This window comes from Mya arenaria, chromosome 12 (genome assembly GCF_026914265.1).
Source record: "Mya arenaria isolate MELC-2E11 chromosome 12, ASM2691426v1".
In the NCBI taxonomy this organism is placed as follows: Eukaryota; Metazoa; Mollusca; class Bivalvia; order Myida; family Myidae; genus Mya; species Mya arenaria.
The window spans coordinates 12,848,933-12,873,180 of NC_069133.1; the positions used below are offsets into that span (position 1 = coordinate 12,848,933).

The 24,248-nt window shown below is 33.7% G+C and overlaps 1 protein-coding gene across 1 annotated transcript; it reads left to right on the top strand.

Moving 5' to 3' along the window:
• The first annotated feature begins 1,748 nt into the window (after positions 1-1,748).
• On the top strand, positions 1,749-23,104 carry LOC128212393 (F-box/WD repeat-containing protein 4-like). Its single transcript, XM_052917832.1, has 9 exons — positions 1,749-2,123; positions 6,086-6,178; positions 7,100-7,285; positions 8,136-8,274; positions 8,783-8,886; positions 12,943-13,008; positions 18,056-18,193; positions 19,323-19,458; positions 22,200-23,104. The coding sequence occupies exons 1-9, from the start codon at positions 1,876-1,878 to the stop codon at positions 22,302-22,304; spliced, it is 1,215 nt and encodes a 404-aa protein (XP_052773792.1). The 5' UTR covers positions 1,749-1,875; the 3' UTR covers positions 22,305-23,104.
• Positions 23,105-24,248: the final 1,144 nt, after the last annotated feature.

A 24,248-nucleotide genomic window follows, 5' to 3' on the forward strand; every position in this document is an offset into this window, starting at 1 on the left:
CAATGGCACCCACCTGAGACATTTTTGACTTCTGATCCACTGTCCCCATTTATTATCCTTTAGACAATAAAGATATATTTGGTGAAATTCGGATTGTACTTCCAGATATAATAAAACGACATGAATTGAAGTAGTTCTTCGGATTTTGCGGTCTTAAGACGCAGATAGGCGCATGCGCAGATAGTCTAAAAACAGGTTAGACATCTTGACTTATCACTTTTCTGATGTTATTTTTACAAAACTGCTGTGGATATGCACTATTATTATCGGTCAATAAAGAAGTATTTGCATTACATGATAACGTTTTAGTATTTCATACACTATGATTAAATGAAGTATTTTTGAAACAAAATTACATCTACTTTTTTACATAAAAATATAAACAAATACATTGAATCTTATTTTTATGTCTACTAAATTACACAATTATGTCATACAATAGGTAAATATAAGGTTTAATGGCTCCAGTTAAGCGCCACCGATAACCATTGCGTTCGCAGTGCGACCGCTTTGCGCTCGCCGCGGTGATCCTGTAGCGTTGTAGGAGACCTAACTGCGCTGCTACGGCGACCACACGGTGATCCCACTGCGCTCTTACCAGAACGCCAAGCGTTTGTTTTGGGCATGAAGTGCGCGCCGTCGATCGGCGTTCTCTGAGTTCCCACCGCGTTCACTGGCGATGCCACGGCGATACTTGCGATTCCATTGCGCGGAAATCAGAGTTCTTGATTTTTCTGGAACGCTGAAGAAACGCTGCCCTTGTGTGACTGGGGTTTTGGCAATAGTTTACAAATGTATGTCAATCGCGTATACATTTTAATGTTCTTTTATTCGTAATAGACCCACCACGTTACTGGTACGTGTATTTAATGCCAATATCTTCTTAAGCGCATTTTGTTTGTAAATATGGCTTATTTCTAAATACGGCGTTTTAGCATGAATATACTCGTATGTTATGTAATATTAACTCATTAATAGGCTTATGACAGTCACGTGATAGGTACTTCACCTCTCGTATTAAATACTACCAAACCTATCGTTTCTAATTCGGTTTTCACATAAATATTAAGAGGAATACTGTTTCAACCTTTTTAGTTGTTATCCGATCACAAAGTTTAATAAATTGCTTCAGTCAACACTGGCATTTTTCTTGGATTATTTGGAAGTGTACAGTGGACTTTTTTGAATCCGTATAAAATATTTCGTCATAACAAACAGCTAGGACATTACTTATATATCTCATCTACAATCTCACGAATGTCAACGAGGTAACAGTAAGTAGGTCCTGTATATCTTGAACATGTTTTCTTGAAGACGTACTCACGAGACGTAGCTTTATCGTCTCGATAAAGTTTTGACTGGAAATTTGTGGAATTCGTTACAGTCTCGCTGTCGTAAACACATATACAATGTTTATTCTTAAACACTTAATTGACAAAAAATGTATTAATCATTGAAGCCTTTCCTACTCTAGCATCACAGACATGGGTCGGTGCTAGCATTTATAGAAAACATGTGTTTGTTCATATGGCCATAATGTCGTTGACAGAGCTTGCTGTTCGATGTCTCAATACTTCTTGCTTGGCATTTACTCTGAACCACCATGTCCTGTTAACCCAGTAAACATCTGTCAAACGCAACGCATTGTTACTTCTCTTACATTTCAGTTAAAACTGCATTTTATTTGTTTGTCAGGGGTGATCACTGCGTAGGTGATGCCTCGTTTTTGCAAGAACTGTTGCCTGAAACATAAACAAAATGGCGAATATTTCGTCACAAAACCATTTATTTTGAAATCGCAGCTTAATAAGTTTACAATGAGCGAACTAAAACCTTACATTACGTTATTTTCAGTTTGTGCATGCTTAAGAGAAGATGGACTTTCAGTCGAAAACTACACAGGCGGAGGGGAAGATTCCTCATCCGTCAATCTGCTTAGAAATTATTCCGGAGTTGCCTGACGTTGCTTTGATTTATATCTTTAAAAAATGTGATATCAAAACATTAGGAAGAATCTGTAGAGCCTGTAAGAGGTTTCGTGATCTGGTAAAACTAGATGCAGTATGGTTCAGATTTTCAAGGTATCTCTTGAAACTCAATTCTTGTGACATAGGAAGCAAGAGGTAAATTCATAAGATAGAGGAGATGTCGTACCAACACGAATTGGAACTAGTCATTTATTACCAAGGCCTTTTTTTACTATTTCATTTTCGGTCATTTGGTTCCCTTCAGTTGGTCACTTCTTTACCTACCACAAATGATTGCATTACGTTCTCCTACTAAGGCCTAAAAAAAATAAATACATTTGGTCCGGTTTACCGACCCTACCTTTAAAATAGGGGAGCAAGACAAATCGGCCTACTACCAAATCGGCCCCTAAGACGTTTCGGCACTGCCATTTCGTCCCCTTAATTAAAATGACTCGAGACGTTTCGGCCCCTTAGTGATTTCAACAGAGACATTTCGGCCCCTTAATTTTATTTTATTTTTTATCTTGAGTATAAAGAAAAACATTGTAGGTCGTCTTATAAATGTAAATGAGATCTGTAAATAACATCTTTAAATTTGCAAATATGCATGAAAAACATTGATATGACTGATATAAAAAATATAATTAAAATCTAAATAACTATTAACCCTGATTTTTAATATAAAATGTTAGAAAATCTAAGAAAGTTTATTTGTTATAACTGTTAATTATTAATTGATCATTAAAGACTTCAAAGAAAATGTGTCTTTGAACCATGCGTTCTTTACAAGGCAAACGGTAAGTGTTGTGGGTGTGAAAAAGACATTCAAAGACGTGTGAATTAATAATTGTCTTTAATTTTTTAATGTTATTTACAGTTGATTAAATAAGATTTGAGTAATATAAACACCATAAGTATATATATTAAATCGTTTCTAAAAGTGGGTACCATTTGTTTTAAAAGTGTTGCTGTGCTACTGTTCAATTTTCGTGTATTGGACATTATTAACGCGTTGTTGTTCTACTTTTATTTTATTGTGTAATGGAATTTTGTTAAAAATTGTAATGTCTGATTCAGATTTTTGTATTGAGTGAGATAAGGTTGTGAGACCGTTGGCAGCATCGAGTCTGCGATACAGGTAGGTGCAAGTAATATGTTTTATAGACACAAAAAAACGTATATAAATGTATAACACTATTCAGGTATGGCTATGTTAATCGCTAAGTACTCCCATAACTTATGTAATTTAGATTAAAATGCACGAACCGCCAAAGGTATATCAAATCTGTTGTCATTGACACTGGACTGGCTTTCGTGGTTTTTATTTTGCAATCATTCCTGATTACACGCGTGTCTGACTTGTGATTCCCTAGTATAAATTCTTTGCTTTGTTTCTTTGTTATGTTTATTGTATCAAAAACGGTAGTGTTTAAACATTATTCTGTAGATCCTTAGGACATACGCGATGTACATATTCTTGTTTCTTTTGTGTTGTATGTACCTTGCGGTATGTATAACACCGAAATCATTACCTTTTCATATTATACCTTAATATCGATAACATTCTCACGATATTTTTTATCAAACTTATGATAGAATAGAACTTATGTTATTAAGCAAGGTTTTAAAAAATGCCTTTACGTTTCAACCATTAATTTGTTATGTATGTGGTATACTATTGCTCCAGAATAATTATAAATTATTATTTTTGACAATTAGTGTTTTATCTATACATAATTAGGAAATAATGTTTGTTTTATAGATATGACTTGCAAACAAGTGACAACTTGATAGTTCTACAGATATTCTACAACAAATATGCATTTTAAAAAGAGTAAAACAATATATCCGTAATAAAATAATAATATTCTGTTTGAGGTGCGAAGAGATAATTGGCATTATTCTGTAAGTGTGAGAATTAGCGGTTGGGAAAGTCGGAACAAACCTTGTACACGTATTTATAAGCTTGCAAACACAAAGTGTCATAATTCCAACGCCTGATACCCCCGTGGAATGTGACAATTCGCCATAAGACCGTCTGTCTAAAAACACCTTTTAAGCCAGTATGGTTTTGCATACGTATTCAATATAAGATTAATAATAGTTTTTTTTTCATCCTTACCTGATTTAAAATATAAATTCATAAAATGTATAACTTATGTCTTACCATGTGTTTATTTATTATTAAATTGTAGTTAATAAGAAGATGTACTGTATATTAATTCTTATAAAAAATCTGTTTTCTTCTTTTCATAAATCATTATCCATCAATTCAGATGTTTCGCAGTTCGCCACTGCGGAATCGTTCCTTGATGAAACTTTAAATGAAGTATCCGCTCTAGACGCCAGGATCATGGATGAGTGGGACTCATACGATTCGCATGATGTCACCTGCGAGGAGTTCCTGAAAAATGTTGGTGCCATCTACGGCGGGCGATAGGTGTTTGGTCAAGACTGATGTTAGACAATGGACATGTCATTATACATAATATTAGCAACATAGTTATGTATAATATTTAAAGATTATTTAAAAAAAAATGAAGTTTAATTTTTTTTCTTCAACTCTATTTCGTTTTATAAAAAATATCTCGTTAATAAATCTTTACATGTTTTCAAGTGTACAGATATTTTCTTTAAATCTATTTTTATCTATACCTTTGTATGTATGTATATAGCTTTGTCTATTAAAATAAAAAAATGAAATTTTATGTTTTTTTCTTATATTAAAAAATAAAAAAATAAAATATAAATAAGGGCCGAAACGTCTCGGTAATCAGGGGCCGAAACGTCTACGGGATGGGGATGATTTGGTAAGGGGCCGAAAAGGTAACCATTTGAGCTAGGGGCCGATTTGGTAAGGGGCCGATTTAGTAAGGGGCCGATTTGTCTGGTAGCCTAAAATAGGTGCATACCCTACGGTTTTTATAGTCAGTTGGTAAAAAAATTACCCCCCCCTCCAAAGAATAAAAAATGTTTGTTTTTTTCTCAAGTATTTTAAAATTTAGTATAAATCCTTATATGGAATATTACTTCAGACATTCCATACATACATTACAAAATAACTGTCTGGAAGACTGAAAACTGGTAAAACTGGTTCAAAATAGCTTGGGTAGGAAATGACTTAAAAACAAACTTGTACCACTTTGAAGTCACACCATATTTAGAGAATTCTTCCCCATGTACATTTTATTGTTTAGGTGCTAAGTGTGATCAACATTTTCGTCTGATGGTGAGATTAAAGGCAATATGTCATATTTTTTAACTTCGTGAATACTTTTACCCTACATATACTATAATTTGAAAATTCTGAGGAAAACTTTTAAGTTATTTTTCTGGTAATAATTTACTTGTTATATGGAACAAGTTGTACAGATATGTTACAATTTGGTGATGGTACGACTTCCCTTTTAATATTTCATATACCGGTATGTTACTTTTTTTATATTTCATTAGTCTGTGGGGAAGAACGGTTTCAATGTAGGATAGAAAAAATATTTCACCCACTTATATCATCAGTTTTGTTTGTGGCCTGGTAAATTACCGGTATATTGCACTAAATAAATAATAAACAAATATGTTTATATCATATGCCTCATTAACAATGAACAAACTCTTCCTGGTCCATTTTATTGCGAATTGGGTGATAATATGGTGGATGAGTCTCATTGAGAACCTCTTTCTTTATTCTTATATTCATTAAGTAAGCCCATGCAGGACCCTTTTTCCCCACTACAAAGCCTTGTAAGAAATTGAAGTGTGAAAAAATAGGGCAAGAAAAATGGATTTTAGCCCATGTTCCACTATATTTTCATGCCTAGTCTTCTTGTTAATTTTCAAGAAAGGTAAGTTTAAGAAACCTCTAGAAATACATTCCATGATAAAAAAAATCATAGCGTTTTAGTGTTCTCAATAAGAACCAGTTGCTGGGCAATAGGGCTGGTTCAAATCTGGAAAAATAAATGAATTTAAGTAGAATAAGTAGTAGCTGTTCGGTTACTTTACTATTTAAGGCAGCTCAACCAAAACTTATTGAGAACCCTGACATTTACTTGTTCATGGCTTAGCCACTGTTTTTTCCTGACACAATACTGACCTGCTAGTGTACTGTATTTCAGATGTTCGCTGCCATTGTTCCAGCAGTACAGGCTAGGTCACAACTGGGAGGAGAAGAAATGCTGCCAGGTAGTCTTGTCAAAAAACAACACAAGGTACACATGTGGTAATCTTAAAATATCAAATTGATTATGAACAAACTCAAATGTTTGCTATGGATTATAGGGGTTTACCATGCTGTCAAAAGTGTCTTTTATGTGTCTCACTGTCACTGCTTGCAAAAATATACATAATCTCATTTAAAAGAGTTTTTAGACTTAGATAATTACTGTATACTATTTTTATACCCCCAGATAGATATATTGGTGGCCTATGTAAGAGTTGTCTTTTTGTGTCACGTGATGTGTCTCCATAATCTTGTGTCATATGTACATGTAGAACCAAAAGTATTGCATGTATTGCACATACAATCATGAAACATCTTGGGTATGTTGGTTATATTTAGAAACTGTGCACTTGCCATTTCTGTCAAATTTCACTTGCACTAACTAGAGTTCTGGCCCTTGACTGTTAAACATTTAACTAATCTAGTGTGACATCTAGCTCCAAGACTATTGCATGTACACTTGAAATATATGTTGGTAAGCATAGGTTTTAGAGCACATGCCATTCCTTTTACACTTTTATTCTGTCTGGCTTTCCAATTAGTAAAGGATGGTCCAAAAAATATTGTCGCATGTACCGTAGCAGCATAAGTATCGCACCAACGTCATGAAACTTCATATGCATGTTTGCTATTATAGGTTGTTGTGCAGCTGATATTTCTGTCACATTCCCCTTCTCAATTCCACAACTTGACATTTAACCTTTCCTGTGTCCAAGTGTAATCTGGCATCGTGACTGTGGTCAAGCAAGTTTATGACAATCAATCATATGAACATAAGTCATTTGTCAATAAGAAATAAGAATTTGAAATAAGATAACTAAGATTGTTATGGTTAATATTTTTTTGAGAAATTGAGACCTGGTTCTAAACCTTTATATATTTAGACTATCATAATGGTCCTGTCTTTCAGATTAATTCCATGGATGCAGTACAATCAGAATGTTCTGTGGATCTCGGGCAAGAACGGCATCCGCTCATTCGACGTCCGAGAGACAGGACGGCCTAGAGAAAGGAAGGGAAAGAGGCTGCAGCTGCCTAACAGACATGACGTGACAAGATTCGTGGTCAAAGACAATATACTGCTTTCTGGCTGCAGGTTTGTTTTTTTGTGATCATGTGTCTTATTCATCCACTTTAGGGACAAAGTTGTGTATGTGGCACAGCATAGGGCTACTTCTGGCAAAACACACTGGATGAGGAACCACCAAATGGGGTGACTGGAGATGACTGGAGGGCAGACTTAAAGCCCTCAACCTTGTCTGTGCCCGTTATGCTCTAACTTTAACAATGTTTTGTCTACTTTTGAAATTGATATAAACTCAATTGAACTCATTGGAAAAAAATCACTTTAAATTTGTTAAACTTGCATCACTATATTTAACATGTGTTAACCAATCGTATGCTTGACATCATATCCTTAAATCAGGAATTTCAGTTTTGTGTTGGGGGTTACTAAATAATGTTTTGATTGCAATATCAAATAAACTTTATCTTTACTCATCAAACTATTTTCTTTCAAGAGACATTATTACTACTCATAAATATCGATTTGAAAACTGATTGTACAAAATGTTCGTTGATAACATTACTTTCTAACTCTGATGTTTTTTAATTTGATAAAGGCTGCCAACAACTTCTGTCCCTTCTGTTTAATTTCTTGAATAATTCATTCAGGGATTGTAAAGAAACTTAGATGGCTTACTTCCCTTACATTTACTTTTTCAAACTGTATGATTTGTATGAGTTTGGTTAGTGGTCACCAACCGGACAAGTGGGTTTTCTCCAGGTGTTCTGGTTTCCCCTGCACCACAGGAACACACTCTTGCAGAACATTGTGCCAACAAAAGTGTCTTATTATAAGTTACCACAACTTTCTTCACAATCTTTGTAAAATATGTAATGTTTAAACTAATTGTATGATTAAGTAATCCCTTTTTACTTCCTAGAGATGGGAGTGTGTATGCGTTTGACACAAGTAATGGACAGTGTATTCAGACCCTGTACAAGTTGCACGACACAGATGCCCAGGCTGTAGACTTCCATGGTGATTACATTGTCTCTGGCTCCAGGGATAAAACTGTCAAGGTATTTCTTTGATTTAAAACTGGTCTCTCACAGATATAGTGTTTTTACAACTTTTTTATTTTTTGTCTTGGAAAGAGCAAATTTTTGCCTAAATATCTGCAAACCAATGATAAAAGATTGCTGACAAAAGATCAGATCGTAGGTTTTCATATTTCCGTTCAAAAATTAATGTTTTATGGCTTAAACCGTTACTAACGGTTTAAGAAAAAATGCATAAAACAATTTATTGTAACAATTAATACCATCAACCAGGTAGTCCTGTACCCCCACAAACCCTCATGCCACATTGTGCGCACAAGAGTGATGTAATGTTGTAATAACTTGTTTCACAATCATTATGAAATAAATAAGTTTAATCTAAAATGGTAAGACCTATGCTTAGCCCCTGTGCATTACCAACCAAAATGGTCATTTACATGTACCTTAATTGTCATATGGAAAAAAACAGCACACAAGTCTTTGAGAAGTATTCCATTAATTGTAAATGTTCTTACTTTCTTTCGCACAGGTGACAAGTGTTACGGGTACAGGTGACCAGGACTGTGGACCAATAAAAGCCGTCCTGAATCTCCGTGAGAGGGTGTGGTCTCTGGCATTAGCCCAAGGGGGAAGGTACATGCTATTGTTTGGTCATGAGTGTGCATTTTTTTAGCACATTGTACATTGCATTGTTAACTTTGAGGTCACAGGTTTGGAGGTAGTCACCATTAAAATTTTACCTATTTCTTGTCCAAAATGGTGCATTTTGGTTGTATTTTATACCTCTTTTTCTCCTATATTGAAATAAAAAGTAAAGTTGGACAATTTAATGAAGGGCTGGTGCTTTTAGTTTTTAATTATGTTATATTATATTCATACCTTAACATTAAAAACACTAATATTTCTTTTAAAATTGACTATATGGCAATTTAAGGAAAGTGACTTAAGTTAAAAAATGATGTTGTTTTATGAATACCGGCCCTGGTACATTTATTTTCTTTTTATAATTACAGCAATTTAGGCTTCAGGCTACATTATTCAGATGTGGTAAGAAGTGGTGACACATTCAACATACAGCACATGTCTCCCCCACTCATCTTCGGCACCCTAGCATATTCATAACATATAATTTTATTATATCCTGGGCAAATTGGATAGTCGAACATTGAAAAGCTTGAGTATAAATAAGCATTTTCCAACCAATGAAATAGCCGATATCAAAAAGGATAGAATTCTTTTGTTAAGTGCTATAAGCGAATTTGACAAACTATTTGATGTACTGACTTAAACCATTTGGAAGCAGTGATCTCATTGGATCATTCAGAACCAAGATTTCATCCACAACTTCTTGGCCATTTCGGTTCCACATGAATTGTGTCTCATGCAATCAACCCAGCAGCTGAAGTTACCATCATTATTTATTCAGGAGTATGAGATTTTTACAACGGATTTGCCCACGGTATCATATATATATTATGAACATACGGGGTCACCGAGGATGTCCCCTACTGTGCATAGCCCTTATCCCTAGAGAGAACATAATACTTGTTGCTTTTAAAAGTCAAGTGTCTGTAAGCAACTGTGATACGTTGGAATATGAAAAATCAGAGGATTATTAGTGCACATTTTTACAGTTTCTTTTAGACAGTATGATTATGTGGATTATGTCTTATCAAGGAAATTTTATAGACTTGTAACATTTAAGAAAAAAGGAAACTGTTGAAAATGTCAATTTTTAGTGGATATCTTTGACAATAGTTATGACATAGAAGTGGAAATAAGCTGGGTTTTTTATAAGGAAGCAGACAGGAATTGTTATAATTACCTTAGGGATAGGTTTAGAAACGCTCATTTTCACAAAGGGATAGAGTTAAGGAAGGCTCATTTTCATGCTTACAAAGGGATGAGGTTTACGAAGGCTCATTTTCATGCCCACAAATGGAAAGGGTTTATGGAGGCCCATTTACATGCCCATGCCCACAAAGGAGAAGGGTTTATGGAGGCCCATTTTCACGCCAACAAAGGGAAAGAATTTACAGAGGCCAATTTTCACGCCCACAAAGGGAAAGGGTTAACGGGGGCCAATTTTCATGCCCACAAAGGGAAAGGGTTTATGAAGGCCCCATTTGCGCAACCACAAAGGGAAAGGGTTTACGGGGGCCCATTTTCATGCCCACAAAGGGAAAGGGTTTACAGAGGCCCATTTTCATGCCCACAAAGGGAAAGGGTTTACAGAGGCCCATTTTCATACCACAAAGGGAAAGGGTTTACGGAGGCCCATTTTCATGCCACAAAGGGAAAGGGTTTACGGAGGCCCATTTTCATACCACAAAGGGAAAGGGTTTACGGAGGCCCATTTTCATGCCACAAAGGGAAAGGGTTTACAGAGGCCCATTTTCATGCCACAAAGGGAAAGGGTTTACAGAGGCCCATTTTCATGCCACAAAGGGAAAGGGTTTACAGAGGCCCATTTTCATGCCACAAAGGGAAAGGGTTTACAGAGGCCCATTTTCATGCCACAAAGGGAAAGGGTTTACAGAGGCCCATTTTCATGCCACAAAGGGAAAGGGTTTACAGAGGCCCATTTTCATGCCACAAAGGGAAAGGGTTTACAGAGGCCCATTTTCATGCCCACAAAGGGAAAGGGTTTACGGAGGCCCATTTTCATACCACAAAGGGAAAGGGTTTACAGAGGCCCATTTTCATGCCCACAAAGGGAAAGGGTTTACGGAGGCCCATTTTCATACCACAAAGGGAAAGGGTTTACAGAGGCCCATTTTCATGCCCACAAAGGGAAAGGGTTTACAGAGGCCCATTTTCATGCCCACAAAGGGAAAGGGTTTACAGAGGCCCATTTTCATGCCCACAAAGGGAAAGGGTTTACAGAGGCCCATTTTCATCCCCTCAAGGGAAAGGTCCAGGAAGCAGATATTAATCTGTTCAGGACACTGTTTATTTTTTTTTTATTTCACCAATCTTCAAATCCACACATCTTTTGCAAAAATGGTAATTTTATTTTAGAAAATTCCCCTCATATTTCTTTCAAATCTCTGCATATCACCGCATTTTGATGTGAACAAGTTGAGTCTCTGACTATAAAATTAGCAATCGAGTCAAAAACCGACTATAAATCAAATGTTTGTTATATTATGATTTATGACTAATTTTATTTTTTAGAACAGAATACACCCCTACAGTAACACATATTTACATGAGTTATCTGATGTATAAAGCAGATGTTTTATTATGGGATAAATCTTGTTAACTTTGCTTAGGTGACCCTATATTATTTTGTTATCAATTTTTAGCTCAACTATTCGAAGAATAAGGAGAGCTATCCTAGTCACCCGAGCGTCGGCATAACCACTTATGTTTTTGTAAGAGTTTGTGTACCACCTCAAATATTTTCAAAGTCCATTGACATATGGCTTTGAAACTTTGCACACTTGTTCACCATCATGCCCCAACCTATACACAGGAGGAGGTAACTCTATCAAGCATTTTGACAAAATTATGCCCCTTTTTCGACTTAGAATTTATGTTAAAGTTTGCGTACCACCTCAGATATTTTCCAAATCAATTTATGTAAATTTCTCAGCACATCATGTATTGCATTGAAATCTAATCTAACAGTGATCCATGTATGTTTCCCCAAAACTTTTCAATCCATACACCGAAAAGCGGCAGAGTAGTCGTGCGCGCTGTTTCTGTGACAGGTCTTGTTAAAGAGTATTTCTAACTGATTACTGTCATGTTATAAAGATGACAGATTTTTTTTTGTAGATGATATTATTGCATTTTTTTTTGTAAATGCAAGCTTTCAGATACTTACTTTATTTTCATGAATATTTTCTGTACTAATGTTCTATTATGTCACCAAAATGATCGATATGTGGGCACCAGGCATTCAAAATACACATGTATACATGTATCTTACATCCAGTGCTTGTTATCATGAATAATTATTCATCATTTTCAACTTAAAGGGTTATGTAAATTTAAAACTGGCATCAAGTACGCTGTCTGATCAATAACTTTAGAAGCCTTTGTCCAATCATCACCAAATGTGGTTGGAATGTGAATGGGCATTAGATCTCAGACAAGTTTGATAACAAGCCACATATCCCTTGATTCAGTCTAGTGTTTAATTATAGAAATTACCTAAAATCTGGCTTATTTGATGAATTATTTTAGAATCCTTTGTCCAATCATCACCAAATTTGGTTAGAATATATGGGCATAATGTTGTAAACAACTTGATGACCAGCCATAGCGCTCAAGTCACTCGAGAGTTATTGCCCTTTAATTATCAAAGTTACTTGACGTTCCTGTTTTCATCAACTATGGGCCAATTGTTCAGACATTTGTCAAAGTAAGCAAAATTATTAAAGTCATCATTGTTAACTCTCAGATATTTTCTGCCATGTAATTTTCATGGACACACATGTCAAACAAAATTCAAAACAACTCATTCAGCTGTGTATTTAAATATATATGAGCGCCATAAAGTTTATCATGTTAAAATGTTAACAAAGATATTGTATAAGTTCTTAACTTTTAAAAATTATTAAAGTTCTGAACAATCAGCCCATTGACATTTTAATATAACTGTTGTTATATACTGGTAATTCTAATTTTGATAATATTCTATGTTGGTAGAAATGAAATGAAATTTGGTCTGTATTTCAGGAACGTTGCCATAGGAACCGCCGGTTGCCGAGGAGCGCCATCCTTGTCTGTTTGGAATGTAGAGAGGTATATATTGAATTATAATTTGTCATATAAGAGAAAAAATAACAATTTTGTCCACTCATTCGTACATTTTATTTCCAAATATCATAATTATAGGCATTTAAAAACGCATTCAGGGGCTGTATTGATAAAGCTTCTTTTTAAAGTGTTTTTCAACTCTGTGAAAATTTTAACAATTAATGTTTTTTTTAAATTCTCTCTACTTTTAACAAATTTAATCTCAGACATTCATGATTTAAACCCTTTTCTTGCATTTTTTCATATTTTTGTTGTAAAAGCATATTAAGTCTTCTTAAATTTCATCTTTAAAAAATGCATTGTTTTACTATTTAAAGTTGAATTTTTTAACTTAGATGCTTCATGAATAGAGCTCCTGAATTATTATAGCATAAAACTGCATTCAAATTTTTAAATTCCATACCTTGAATATTGTGGAATTTGAGACCAATTTCAAATGTTATATAATTCCAAGGTTGTCCTTTTTTATTGAACAAAACCTTCTATTGGCGATGTAAATTTTATGTCAGCTGTGTTTGTCCTTCTTTTTGTCTCTTTTTAAATGACGGTAAAAGTTGTCACAAGCAGCCATCATAATTTACATTTTTACTCTCGGTACTTGGAGGTAGTTTGCTCTTTTGCGAATTCTAAAATTAAATTAAAAACATAGTCACCATGAATACAATATAAGTTTATCCCATTTATCCATATTTTTGAGGATATTTTTTTATTATAAGCTTTATGGTAGTTTATAGAGATTTTTTAAACAGTGATACAGCTTTGTATATAAAAAAACACTGTTAAAACAATATAGCCTCTCACATCCATAAATATCGTCAACTGTGACATAATTTCAATTACATAATTTTTTTAGGTGATAAAACTCCTGCCTACAATCAGCTCTGTTCAGAAAAACTGTAATTTACTGCCATTTTATATCCTTTTTAGACATTTATTTATAACAAACAAAAAAACATGTTTGTTTCAGTTTATGATTAAATTTCACCTTGTGAACACCAAAAGTCAACATTTTACTCATGACACCTAGCTTTTAGTGATAACTCAGTGAAATATATTGTGATCTTTCACTGAAACAAACAATTATCCTCTATATATTATAATTATTCAGTACTAATAGTTCAACACATAATTACTATTGTTTGCAAATGAATTCAGGTTCAAGGTTTTGTGCTTAGAATGATCATGCATTTGCTTTTACTCGGCGCAAAAACACCAAGAAAGTGAATTTCGAATCAAGTATAACATGACCATCCTCGCTTAGAATCACACTTACAAGAGTGATAAATATAACTTGTTTCACAATTGTAAAATATATAAGTTTAAAGTGACACTCTTATTCAAAATCAATACATACACATATATAGCAAACATCAATTTGAACTGATAAACCTTTAACTACTTACTAAATAAAGCATAGAAATACTGTGTTTTATGTACATTTACTTAATTTAAACATATTTATTTTACAATGATTGTGAACATTATATTAATCACTCTCGTTGGCACGATTTTACGCGAGTGTGGTCTTGTGTTGCGGGGGAAACCGGAGAACCTGGAGAAAACCCACTTGTCCGGCTTGGTGACCACGAACCAAACTCACATGCGCCCGAGCCGGGAATCGAACCCGGGTCGCCTAGGTGAGAAGCGAGTGCGCTAACCACTGCGCTAACTGGACAACCGCAACTGCACATTTACTTCAAATTAAACTTGGTATAAAAACCATTGTTTTCGACATTTATCCATCATTTTTCAGTTTTTGGTATATTTAAAAATTTGTATTACTTGTATTAAATCTAATTTGGGAGTAAGAGTGCATCTTTAAACTAAGGGTAACATCTATGGCCTGTCAATTGTCTGGATACATCACAAGAACACCAACTCAGCTGCCATCAGCAATATGGCGAATTATTTTAAGTATTACCTGGAACTTACATTTGAAGAGATTGGCTAATATTAACTTGAGAAGCATCCAAACATGTTTGCATTAGTTGAACTTCAATTGTACCTTTAAATACACAGTAACAAATGTAACTATTCCAAGAGTGCACTCTGACTACCCAAAGCACATTGAGGCGATATACCCATACATGCCATATCCCTCAGTGGGGGAAAAAATCCCTTGGAATTTCGATCCATATCCCCTGGATTTTTTTTTTTAAAATTAGCTAAGGATTGACTGTTAAAAGCATTCATAATATTACATTGTGCTTGTGAATAACTGATTGATGAGCACATTTTGCTACATGTAAGTCTATTCGAAAGAGAAGTTTTTCTTCAGGACGTCTTGCCAATTGAAGTGTAAACAAATGTTATTTATTAAGGGATTATACAATTATGATCAGGAAAATGCCGAAAGTGTATCATTCACTATTTAGATAGGTCTCCGGTCATCGATCGTACATCATTTCACAATTGAATATTGGTTTTTGTCTGTATTCTATAATAATAGTGAAATATAGTATAATAGCATGATAAATTACTTTGAATTCAGCAAAAAATATTAAGCTTTTTAATAATCATTAAAAATGATTTCCAAATAATAAAAACACAGCTAAAGAATTATGTATTTTCATTGTTATAAGTATTAACCTTTATCAGGATGGAGCTAATGTTTTCCTTTTATGTTACTTATTTGATAACACATTTATGTACAGACTTTTGATTTTGATTGCATTATTGAAATTGATCGGCTGATTATTTCTGGTAGATTACTGGTACAATTTTTGTCTTATTTTCAAATCTTCAATATTTACATTCTAATGTTTCTTTGAGAAATTAAGATTGTATAATATTCAGGCAACAATTTTTGCTTTTTTACAATGTCAGCAAGATATATATCCGAGGACTCCAAAACTTACATAATGTCACAGAGATTGACTGCTATCAGTGACATTTAAAGTTTATTGAAACAGGAAGGTCTTGTTTATGTTGTGATGAATCCATTTAATTCTTAGGACGATGTTCTAAATTATTTCCTTTATTACTTTTTTTTACATAAATATCGTTGTAATAGTTTAAAAAAAATAAAAATGAAATGCCTCTAATTTCAGATTGTTTTATTATAAGTGTGTTGACATTTTACTTAATAACAAATAAACAATTATGTAAGTTTTTTTTTTGAAAACAAACAAATACATTTTGCTTTCAAGAGACATTCTTAACTTACTGGGGTTATTACATTTCATGTACATAAATATTTTTATACCCATAATTTCTTACTAGAAAAAAATCATGATCCTTTTTATAAGTTATGATTAGCACGGTTTAGAGACACCCTATTTGAACGTGGATAAAAAAGTTCCTGTTCATAGTATTAGTGCATGGAAACTGGGAGTAGGATTTGTTATTAGGTCCCAGATGCAAATGAATACTCAATCTATATCAGTGTATGTATACCACATGATAAATTACATCATTAATTACTACGTCAGAAGGCATAATTTTTCCTAAAATGAAGACTTAAAAATCATAGATCACTTTTCTTTTATTACACCATTTTAAATGAAACAAAGGTCAGTCTGTGCCGCTTAAAAAACACAGCCTTCGTTTGATTACCGGAGTTTGATAAGGTAATTAGTTTCATCAAACACTTTGACAAACCTGTTTCCAAAATAAAGTTTTGACAGTGCATCGTCAGACGGCTGTATTATGAAAAGGTTTGTCGAAGTGTTTTAAGAAATTAAGTTCTCAATCAAACTCTGGTAAAGACCATAGACGGTGCTCCGTAAGCGGCATAGACTGCGCTATGATTCATTAAAAATGGTGAAGAAATAGTTATGTTATCTCTGTTTAAAGTCTTCATTCGAAGCGAAATATTACCTTACGACAGAACATTTATGACGCAATTTATCAAGTGGTATACACACACTGTATTTACAAGTGGTGGCAAGTTAATTGTGGAAAACTTATCTGCATATTCACATGTTGCTTTCTAATGAGTAATAGTAAGAGATTTATTAGTGAAATATAAATTGACATTTCAGTGTTTCAAACTGTGTTAATATACATTTGATATTTTAAACTGTTTTAATATTTTAGCTTGGCCCCCATTTCACAAAATATATAACGGAACTTACATTATTATTAGCAAAGCTCTCTACTTTTGTTTTTCTGTAATTTATATAATATTCACTTCTGTATGGGAAATTATCTTTATAATTAACAAGTTTCAAGTTTCAAAGTTAATTGTACAAAACACCTCCGGCCAAAACAAAAACACAAGAGCATACATATGTAATACAAATATGATAGATAGTGACAATGAGATGTTATGATTACAAACTTAAACTTCTATAAAATATTTTCTTCAAAATTTAATGCATTATATATAAACATTGCTAAGTACATATAACCAAAGCATTTGTACTAGAAATTAACCCTTTGCATGCTGGGTAAATTGTCGTCTGCTCAAAAATGTTGTCTGGTTTATTCTAAATTTCTTTCAATTTACTTAAAACTTTCGGGATATATTGACTGAGTGGCAAACAGCTTGGAACCTGACCAGACGCCGAGTTACTCGGTGTCTGGTCTGGTTCCAAGCTGTTTGCAAAGCCTTTAAAATCGCCATCAGCAGCCTAAGGGTTAAAGTATATAATTTATCGAAAGTAGGGTATTCTCGATAGTATTTTGCAATTTAAACATTATATAAGGACATATCAACAAAAAATGGAATTCATCGTCAACATGTCATTCGCAGTATGGGCAAATGCATTCTTCTCAGTCTGTGTATCTCAAAATGTCTACCAGATTAACAATATGATAAATAACTACACAATAAACTAATTTTTATTAATTAAAATCAATAATTGGTTAAAAATTTGCTTTCGAGAATTTTAGGTCTGTTCTTTTTTTCAAAATTTAAATTCAGCACCCACGGGTCTAAAATACAATTTCAAAAGAGCAATTTCTGAAATGAAGATATGTTCCTATACAATGTTGGAACACTCTTCTGATAAACTGCAATCAATTGTCATTTTACATCCTTCGCAGGCATAATTATTAAAAAGAAACAAAAAAATTGTGTGTATTTTAGGCAGGGCCAGACGCATGTGCTCGGAGACTACAGGTACGGGGCGGGGGTGCTGGATGTTAGATTTGAAGATGACAACACCCTTCTCTCCTGTGGCTATGATGCTTGCCTAAGACTGTGGGATCTAAGAACATCAACATGGTAATGTCAGGGGTTTTTTTTCGTAAGGCTATAGTTTGCAATATCCAAGTTTAAAAACTGGTTCAATCTGAGTTTGTTATTAAAACAATAATCTCTTACATTTGCCAGTTGGATTGTCTCATCAATTCTCAAGAAAAAACAATTTCTTATAAAAAAATATTTTTAAAGTACAAGAAGGAGTAAGATCTTGAATTGCTTTCAGTATATTCTACATCACTTTCTGAAACAATTATGAGGGTTATTTAAGGACTATTTTAGGGTTGAAATACATAGTATTTTTTTTTTTAATAATTATAAGCCTGACTATTTGAAGATTATAAAGAGGGCTTTTCTACTTGTGTCTGTGTCCAGTCAAAATTTATTGGCAAGTTGGGATTTTAAGTCATATTTCATGAACCATTCATTTAATTACCTTGATACTTCACTCACTTATGCAGACTATTAAATTAGACAAGTCCTTATGATCCTTCCATTGAGGAAGTTTGATTTGCAGTTTTAGGGCAAGTTTGGATTTTTAGACTTATTTCAGGAAATATTCATTTAATTAATTTGTTTCTTTACACATGTGTTCAGGGCCATCGAACATTTGGGTCTGATGACGCTATATAATCATAAATACAAATTATGGCCCCCTGATAGACTTTAAGTTGGTTAAAGTTTTTTGGGTATGTTGGCACTTTTGACCATATCCGAAAAAACGTCCATTTTTTTAACTACATACTTCACACAAGTGTTAAGGGCTTATTCATCTCTCATTATCCTAATTACAAATAATGACCCTTGATTGAATTCAAAAGCAGAGTTAACGTCCTTTGGCACGTTAGGATTTTTGCTCATATCTCAATTTTATTATGGAACGTGCATACTGGTAATACTTCACCTTGTGTTCAAGGCTGCTGTACTATTATTTTAGTTAACACCATATGATCCTCAATCTACTGTATAGCCTATGCTTTTTAAATACATATATTTTGTCAAAAGGTGCATGCTTTTAAGTTTTATATCTAATCTAGTCTAATGCCCTGTCTTACGACAGCTCTTGTTAATAAATTACTTGTCAAACTACAAAAATAGCTTCTATCACACCATTAAACTTCTTTGCTATTTTTAATTTTATTTCCTTCATCAGTGTAAGTGAGTGGGCTGAACCATATGATGCAACAGTCTACTGCCTCCAGACTGACTGTAATGTTGCCATGGTAACGGGCACTGCTCAGCACAGCATGGTTCGTCTCTGGGATAAAAGAAGCACACAGCCCGTCCAGGTTAGTAAAATGTTGAAATAGAAAAATAAATGCTTTTTATGTTTTTAGGATATAAACAGATAGATGATGGGTATTAATTATTTAGGCCTGATAAAAGACATTTGGTTTGGGTAACCCGACCCTACCTATGAAATAGGTCCCAAGCCTACCATTTTTATAGTCGGTTGGAAAAAAAACAAAAACAAAAACAACTTGACATCACGTTGTAACATAAAGCCTAATCAGTAATGAAAAATGAAATAAAATAAGCCTACCTACCCTACCTGTTGCTAAAAGGTATGTTACCCTTACCAAATATTTTATTTTTTTGTCTGGGAATGAGCAGATATTTGCGTAACTATCTGCAAACCAGTGATAAAAGACTGCTGACAAAAGATCAGATCGTAGATTTTCATATTTCTGTTCCAAAATTAATGTTTTCTGGCTTAAACCGTTACTAATGCTTTAAGAAAAATGCATAAAAACATCATTTTCTGAATTTCAATATAAAAATCTGCGATCTAGTTTTATGTCAGCAGTTTTAAATGACTGGTTTACATGCATTTTGGCACAAATTGGGTCGTTCAAGGACAAAAAAAATGTTGTCAACTCATTCAATCTGTGAGAGTGCAGCTTTAAGGGATATTACTTAAGTGGTAATCCAATTCAAAATTAATTGAACAACATTTTCGAAACAGAGAAGTTGCAATTTATTTTGAATTATATATGGTTCTCCTTAAGTATCTTGAATACAATTTCATTGACTTTGTTGCTATCTGAGACTCTAAAGACACCCAAAATTGATTTATAGGTTCAGTGAAAATAAAATCCTATATAAATCAAATAAAAGTGTAAAATTAAACGGATGCTTTTTTAGGACTCCAAGGTCTTTTCTTCATTAAGAGGGAGCTATAATTACACAGAAGAAATTATAACTAGATGATTGCTTTTAGAAACAAACAGATGCCTCCCCCAGACTCGCCTCATTTTCTTAGCGGTTTGTGGGTGTTGTGTCGATGAGGTGAACAAGGACACAAGTGTAATGAAAATGATTTAAGGCTTATAACAGAAGCACAGCAGATATGATGGTGGGACAGACAACCAATTTCACAGTTATTTTAACACATGGTGTACTAATTTACCCTATTCTCTTGTAAGTTATATGCTCACGGTAGTCAGCAAAGTTTTATGAAAATCCTTCAAGGGGCTTAGGAGATATGGAGCCAACATGAAACATATAACTGAACTGGAATCTTTAACCTTGAACCTTGACCTTTACCATGAGCTGAAATGCTAAGAGTGTGGGTTCTGCGAACCCTGCACGAAGTTGATATGTGTTTAACATTTTATGCAAGTTTCATGACCACCCTTCAAGGGGTTTAGCAGATATGAAATTGACATGAAATAATTGACTTGAATCTAACCTTGAACTTTGAGCAGGCATGCTTGAAGTGTATGTTCTGCATGTCATCTAGATGTGGTGAAGATTTGACCCAAGTTTCATGAAAATCCTTGGTTTAAACAATATTTATTTCACTTCAACCTTTTTAGTTAATTATTTGTGGAAAATAAACAAGTGATATATTCACAAAGTCCTTCAAGGGTTTACAAGATGCAGAGCAGACACAAACTCTTTGGTTCGAAGCTTCGACCTTGACTGTGCTGGTGCTCATGGAATGTGGGTCATCCTTATGTGGTGAACATTTGATCAGAGTTTTATGAACACCCTTCAAGGGGTTAAAAAGATAATAAGCAAACAATCAATGGTTGGAACACTTGACCATGAACTGTGATCTTGACCTTGAGTCAACACTGCTGGAATGTGCGTTCTGGACATTGTCTCAATGTTGTGAACATTTGACCCTAGTTGCTTGAAAACCTATAAGGGGTTTACAAGATAAGGAGTGGACAGAAATCTATAGCTTGGACATTTGACCTTGAACTGTGACCTTTACCTTGAGCTGGCCTTACTGCAATATGGGCATGACACCACTAGAATATGGGGATCGTCACTTGAAATAACATTATAGACCTTGGGGTCATTCTTATGAAGATCTTAATCAATCTTAGTCGTAAATTAAAATGTTTTATTTCCAATTTATTTCGCTACACATTTGTGTGTTTCAAATTTAACCGGTATTAAAAATAATCACAAATTTTATGAACTAATAAAACTGAGTTGTTGCTAATTGTGAAAATTTTACCACTGAGATTCTGTTAGGAATGGCCTCCAAGCATCATCATCTTTGTAGGAACTTATTTTCAAATTCTTAATTTAATATTATTTTTTTTAAATTGATGCGGTCCAGCATAGTTATTTTGAAATACATTTTATGTACTTTAAAATTTAACTATATAATGAAGAGTTACCTTTGTTGGAAAAAATTGCTGTGAAATGCATAATCTGCAATTCCCTTTCAAATGCACTGAAAACAAGATTTGTGGCTTGAAATAATGATCCAATTGTGAAATACATTGTTTAAGTTTAACAAAGTTCTTCTATGGATTATTGTAAACTAAAAACTAAACTTTCAAATCTTTTCTACTCTGAAAATTTCAAGGACACACAAAAAAATTAATGTGGAACTTTAAACAAACATTGACACAAAAGATTTAGCTATGCTTGTTTTGTTTAAATATGTCAGCACATCCTAAAATATTTCACCTTAAAAAGTTAACAATCATGCAATTAACACAGTTGTTAACCTAACAAAGTTCTGAACAATTGACCTAGTAAATGTTATCTTATCATTTATTTTCAGGAGTATTTTCTCTCACAGAAAAGTCCAGTCTATTCTGTGGCTTTTGATTCCAGAAGATTGTTTGCTGCATTGGACTTAAACACATCCTACTTGGACTTTTCATGATTTACAACATAGTTATAATAATATTTATAACATTTTGTTTAAATTTTCATGATTAAAGGGACCAGACACCAGATTATACAATTGCTAGAAAAAAAAAAAAAATTATCAAAAACTTACATAAAAATGACGTCATTGTGCACAACCCATTGAATCTTACTCACAGATATATAACATCGCTTATGACACATGTTTTTTTCTCAGTTTTTGCGCATTTTCCAATTCAAAATTTACAAGAGTTGTCTACCATGTATGTTCTAGTTGGTGTATTTATCTGTACTCACAAACAGATATGAATTAAACTGTAAAACCATTATGCGCTATTTTAAACAGGGAAACACAGATGATTGTTGCATGTCATGATTGTTGCGTATATTATTTAAACCATCTAAAGCATTGTATTATTGGCCTCCTACTACCTCGCATTGACAATTCTAGGCTTGTTTTGAGGAAATACGGTATTTGCCGATTTTTGGACCATTTGGTGTCTAGCCCCTTTAAAATGCAATATATCAACTTGTAGAACAAGAAATGAAAGAAATGTGAATTCTCTATATATATTGCAAAGGGTAATGGAATGTTATATTTCGTGATCTTATACCTTTCACATACAAGTCAGAACATTTCAGCATTTTACTAACATTTTTAAAATGTTTGATTAATGGCAATATATCAAATGATATTTGTTATCTACATTACAAGTGGATGTCCTGGTTGTTTCTGTAAATTGTTTTGTTCCCTGTATTCACTTTGTCAGTTGTGATTGGTCACCATGAAGTTTTAATAAAATTGAAAAAAATAAAGCTAGTATTTGATATGTTCTTTAAGCTACACTCTCATAGATTGTCAGTTTTGATACTTTTAATTTATTTGTCTCAGAATTGGCTTCTTTTGGCATCAATGCCTTCAATTCAGTCATATTAGACAACTCACAATAGAACAGATCTCAATTGTTAAGTAAATGCTGAATATTTCATTTATCTTCAATTGATAGTAATTCATTTAACTAGATAATGAAGAGCTATCTTCCTTTAAGGCATAATTACCATGAAATGTATGATCTGCAATTTACTTTCAATTGGTCTTTTAACAAAGTTTGTGACTGGGGATTTGAATAAATCATGTGGACAAAGAGTAGAAATGTCAAACTTATAAGCTATGTATCTCTATATTATCAGATTATGCAGTTAATAATAATCATGCAGTTCAGTTCATTTAAACTCATGTGTCACCCATGATAATTTGACCAAGTATAAAATACAAGAAGTCATACTAAATAAGTAAATATTCTACAGATTTTATCATACTGGTGATTGTTATCGAAAAAGACACTTGAATAGTTCAAAGCATTGAATATGTGATTCTAAACTCAACACAGATGGAAATAAACCATGTATGAGCATTTTACTTCACAGTTTTTCTAGGCCAGCATTAAATACAGTGTCACAATCTTCTATCATGGAGATTGCATAGGCAAAGCCTTGGACTTACGGTATTTTAGTGTCTCATGTAAGTTTCTCCAGGTGGCAGTGCACATCAAAATTACTTTCCTTATGAAATGTAGCTGTACCAGAACAAGAGTAGTTAGTCTGAAGTAATAAATATCAAAATTGGTCCATCTGTTTCTGACAGTGTTTGAAATTCTCTATACAGCCAAATATTTGGCTTTATCAAATGAATATTACAATTGGCAGAAAATGTTGGCAAACTGCATGTAGTTCAGTTTAAAACTTCCCAGTCAAGGAAAAAATTAACTGTTTTCTTCTGAAATCCTGTTGAGACACAAGGCTAGAAGACAACACCAAACAGAGACACAAGGCTAGAAGACAACACACCAAACAGAGACACAAGGCTAGGAGACTGCACACCAAACAGAGATACAAGGCTAGAAGACAACACACCAAACAGATACACAAGGCTAGAAGACAACACCAAACAGAGATACAA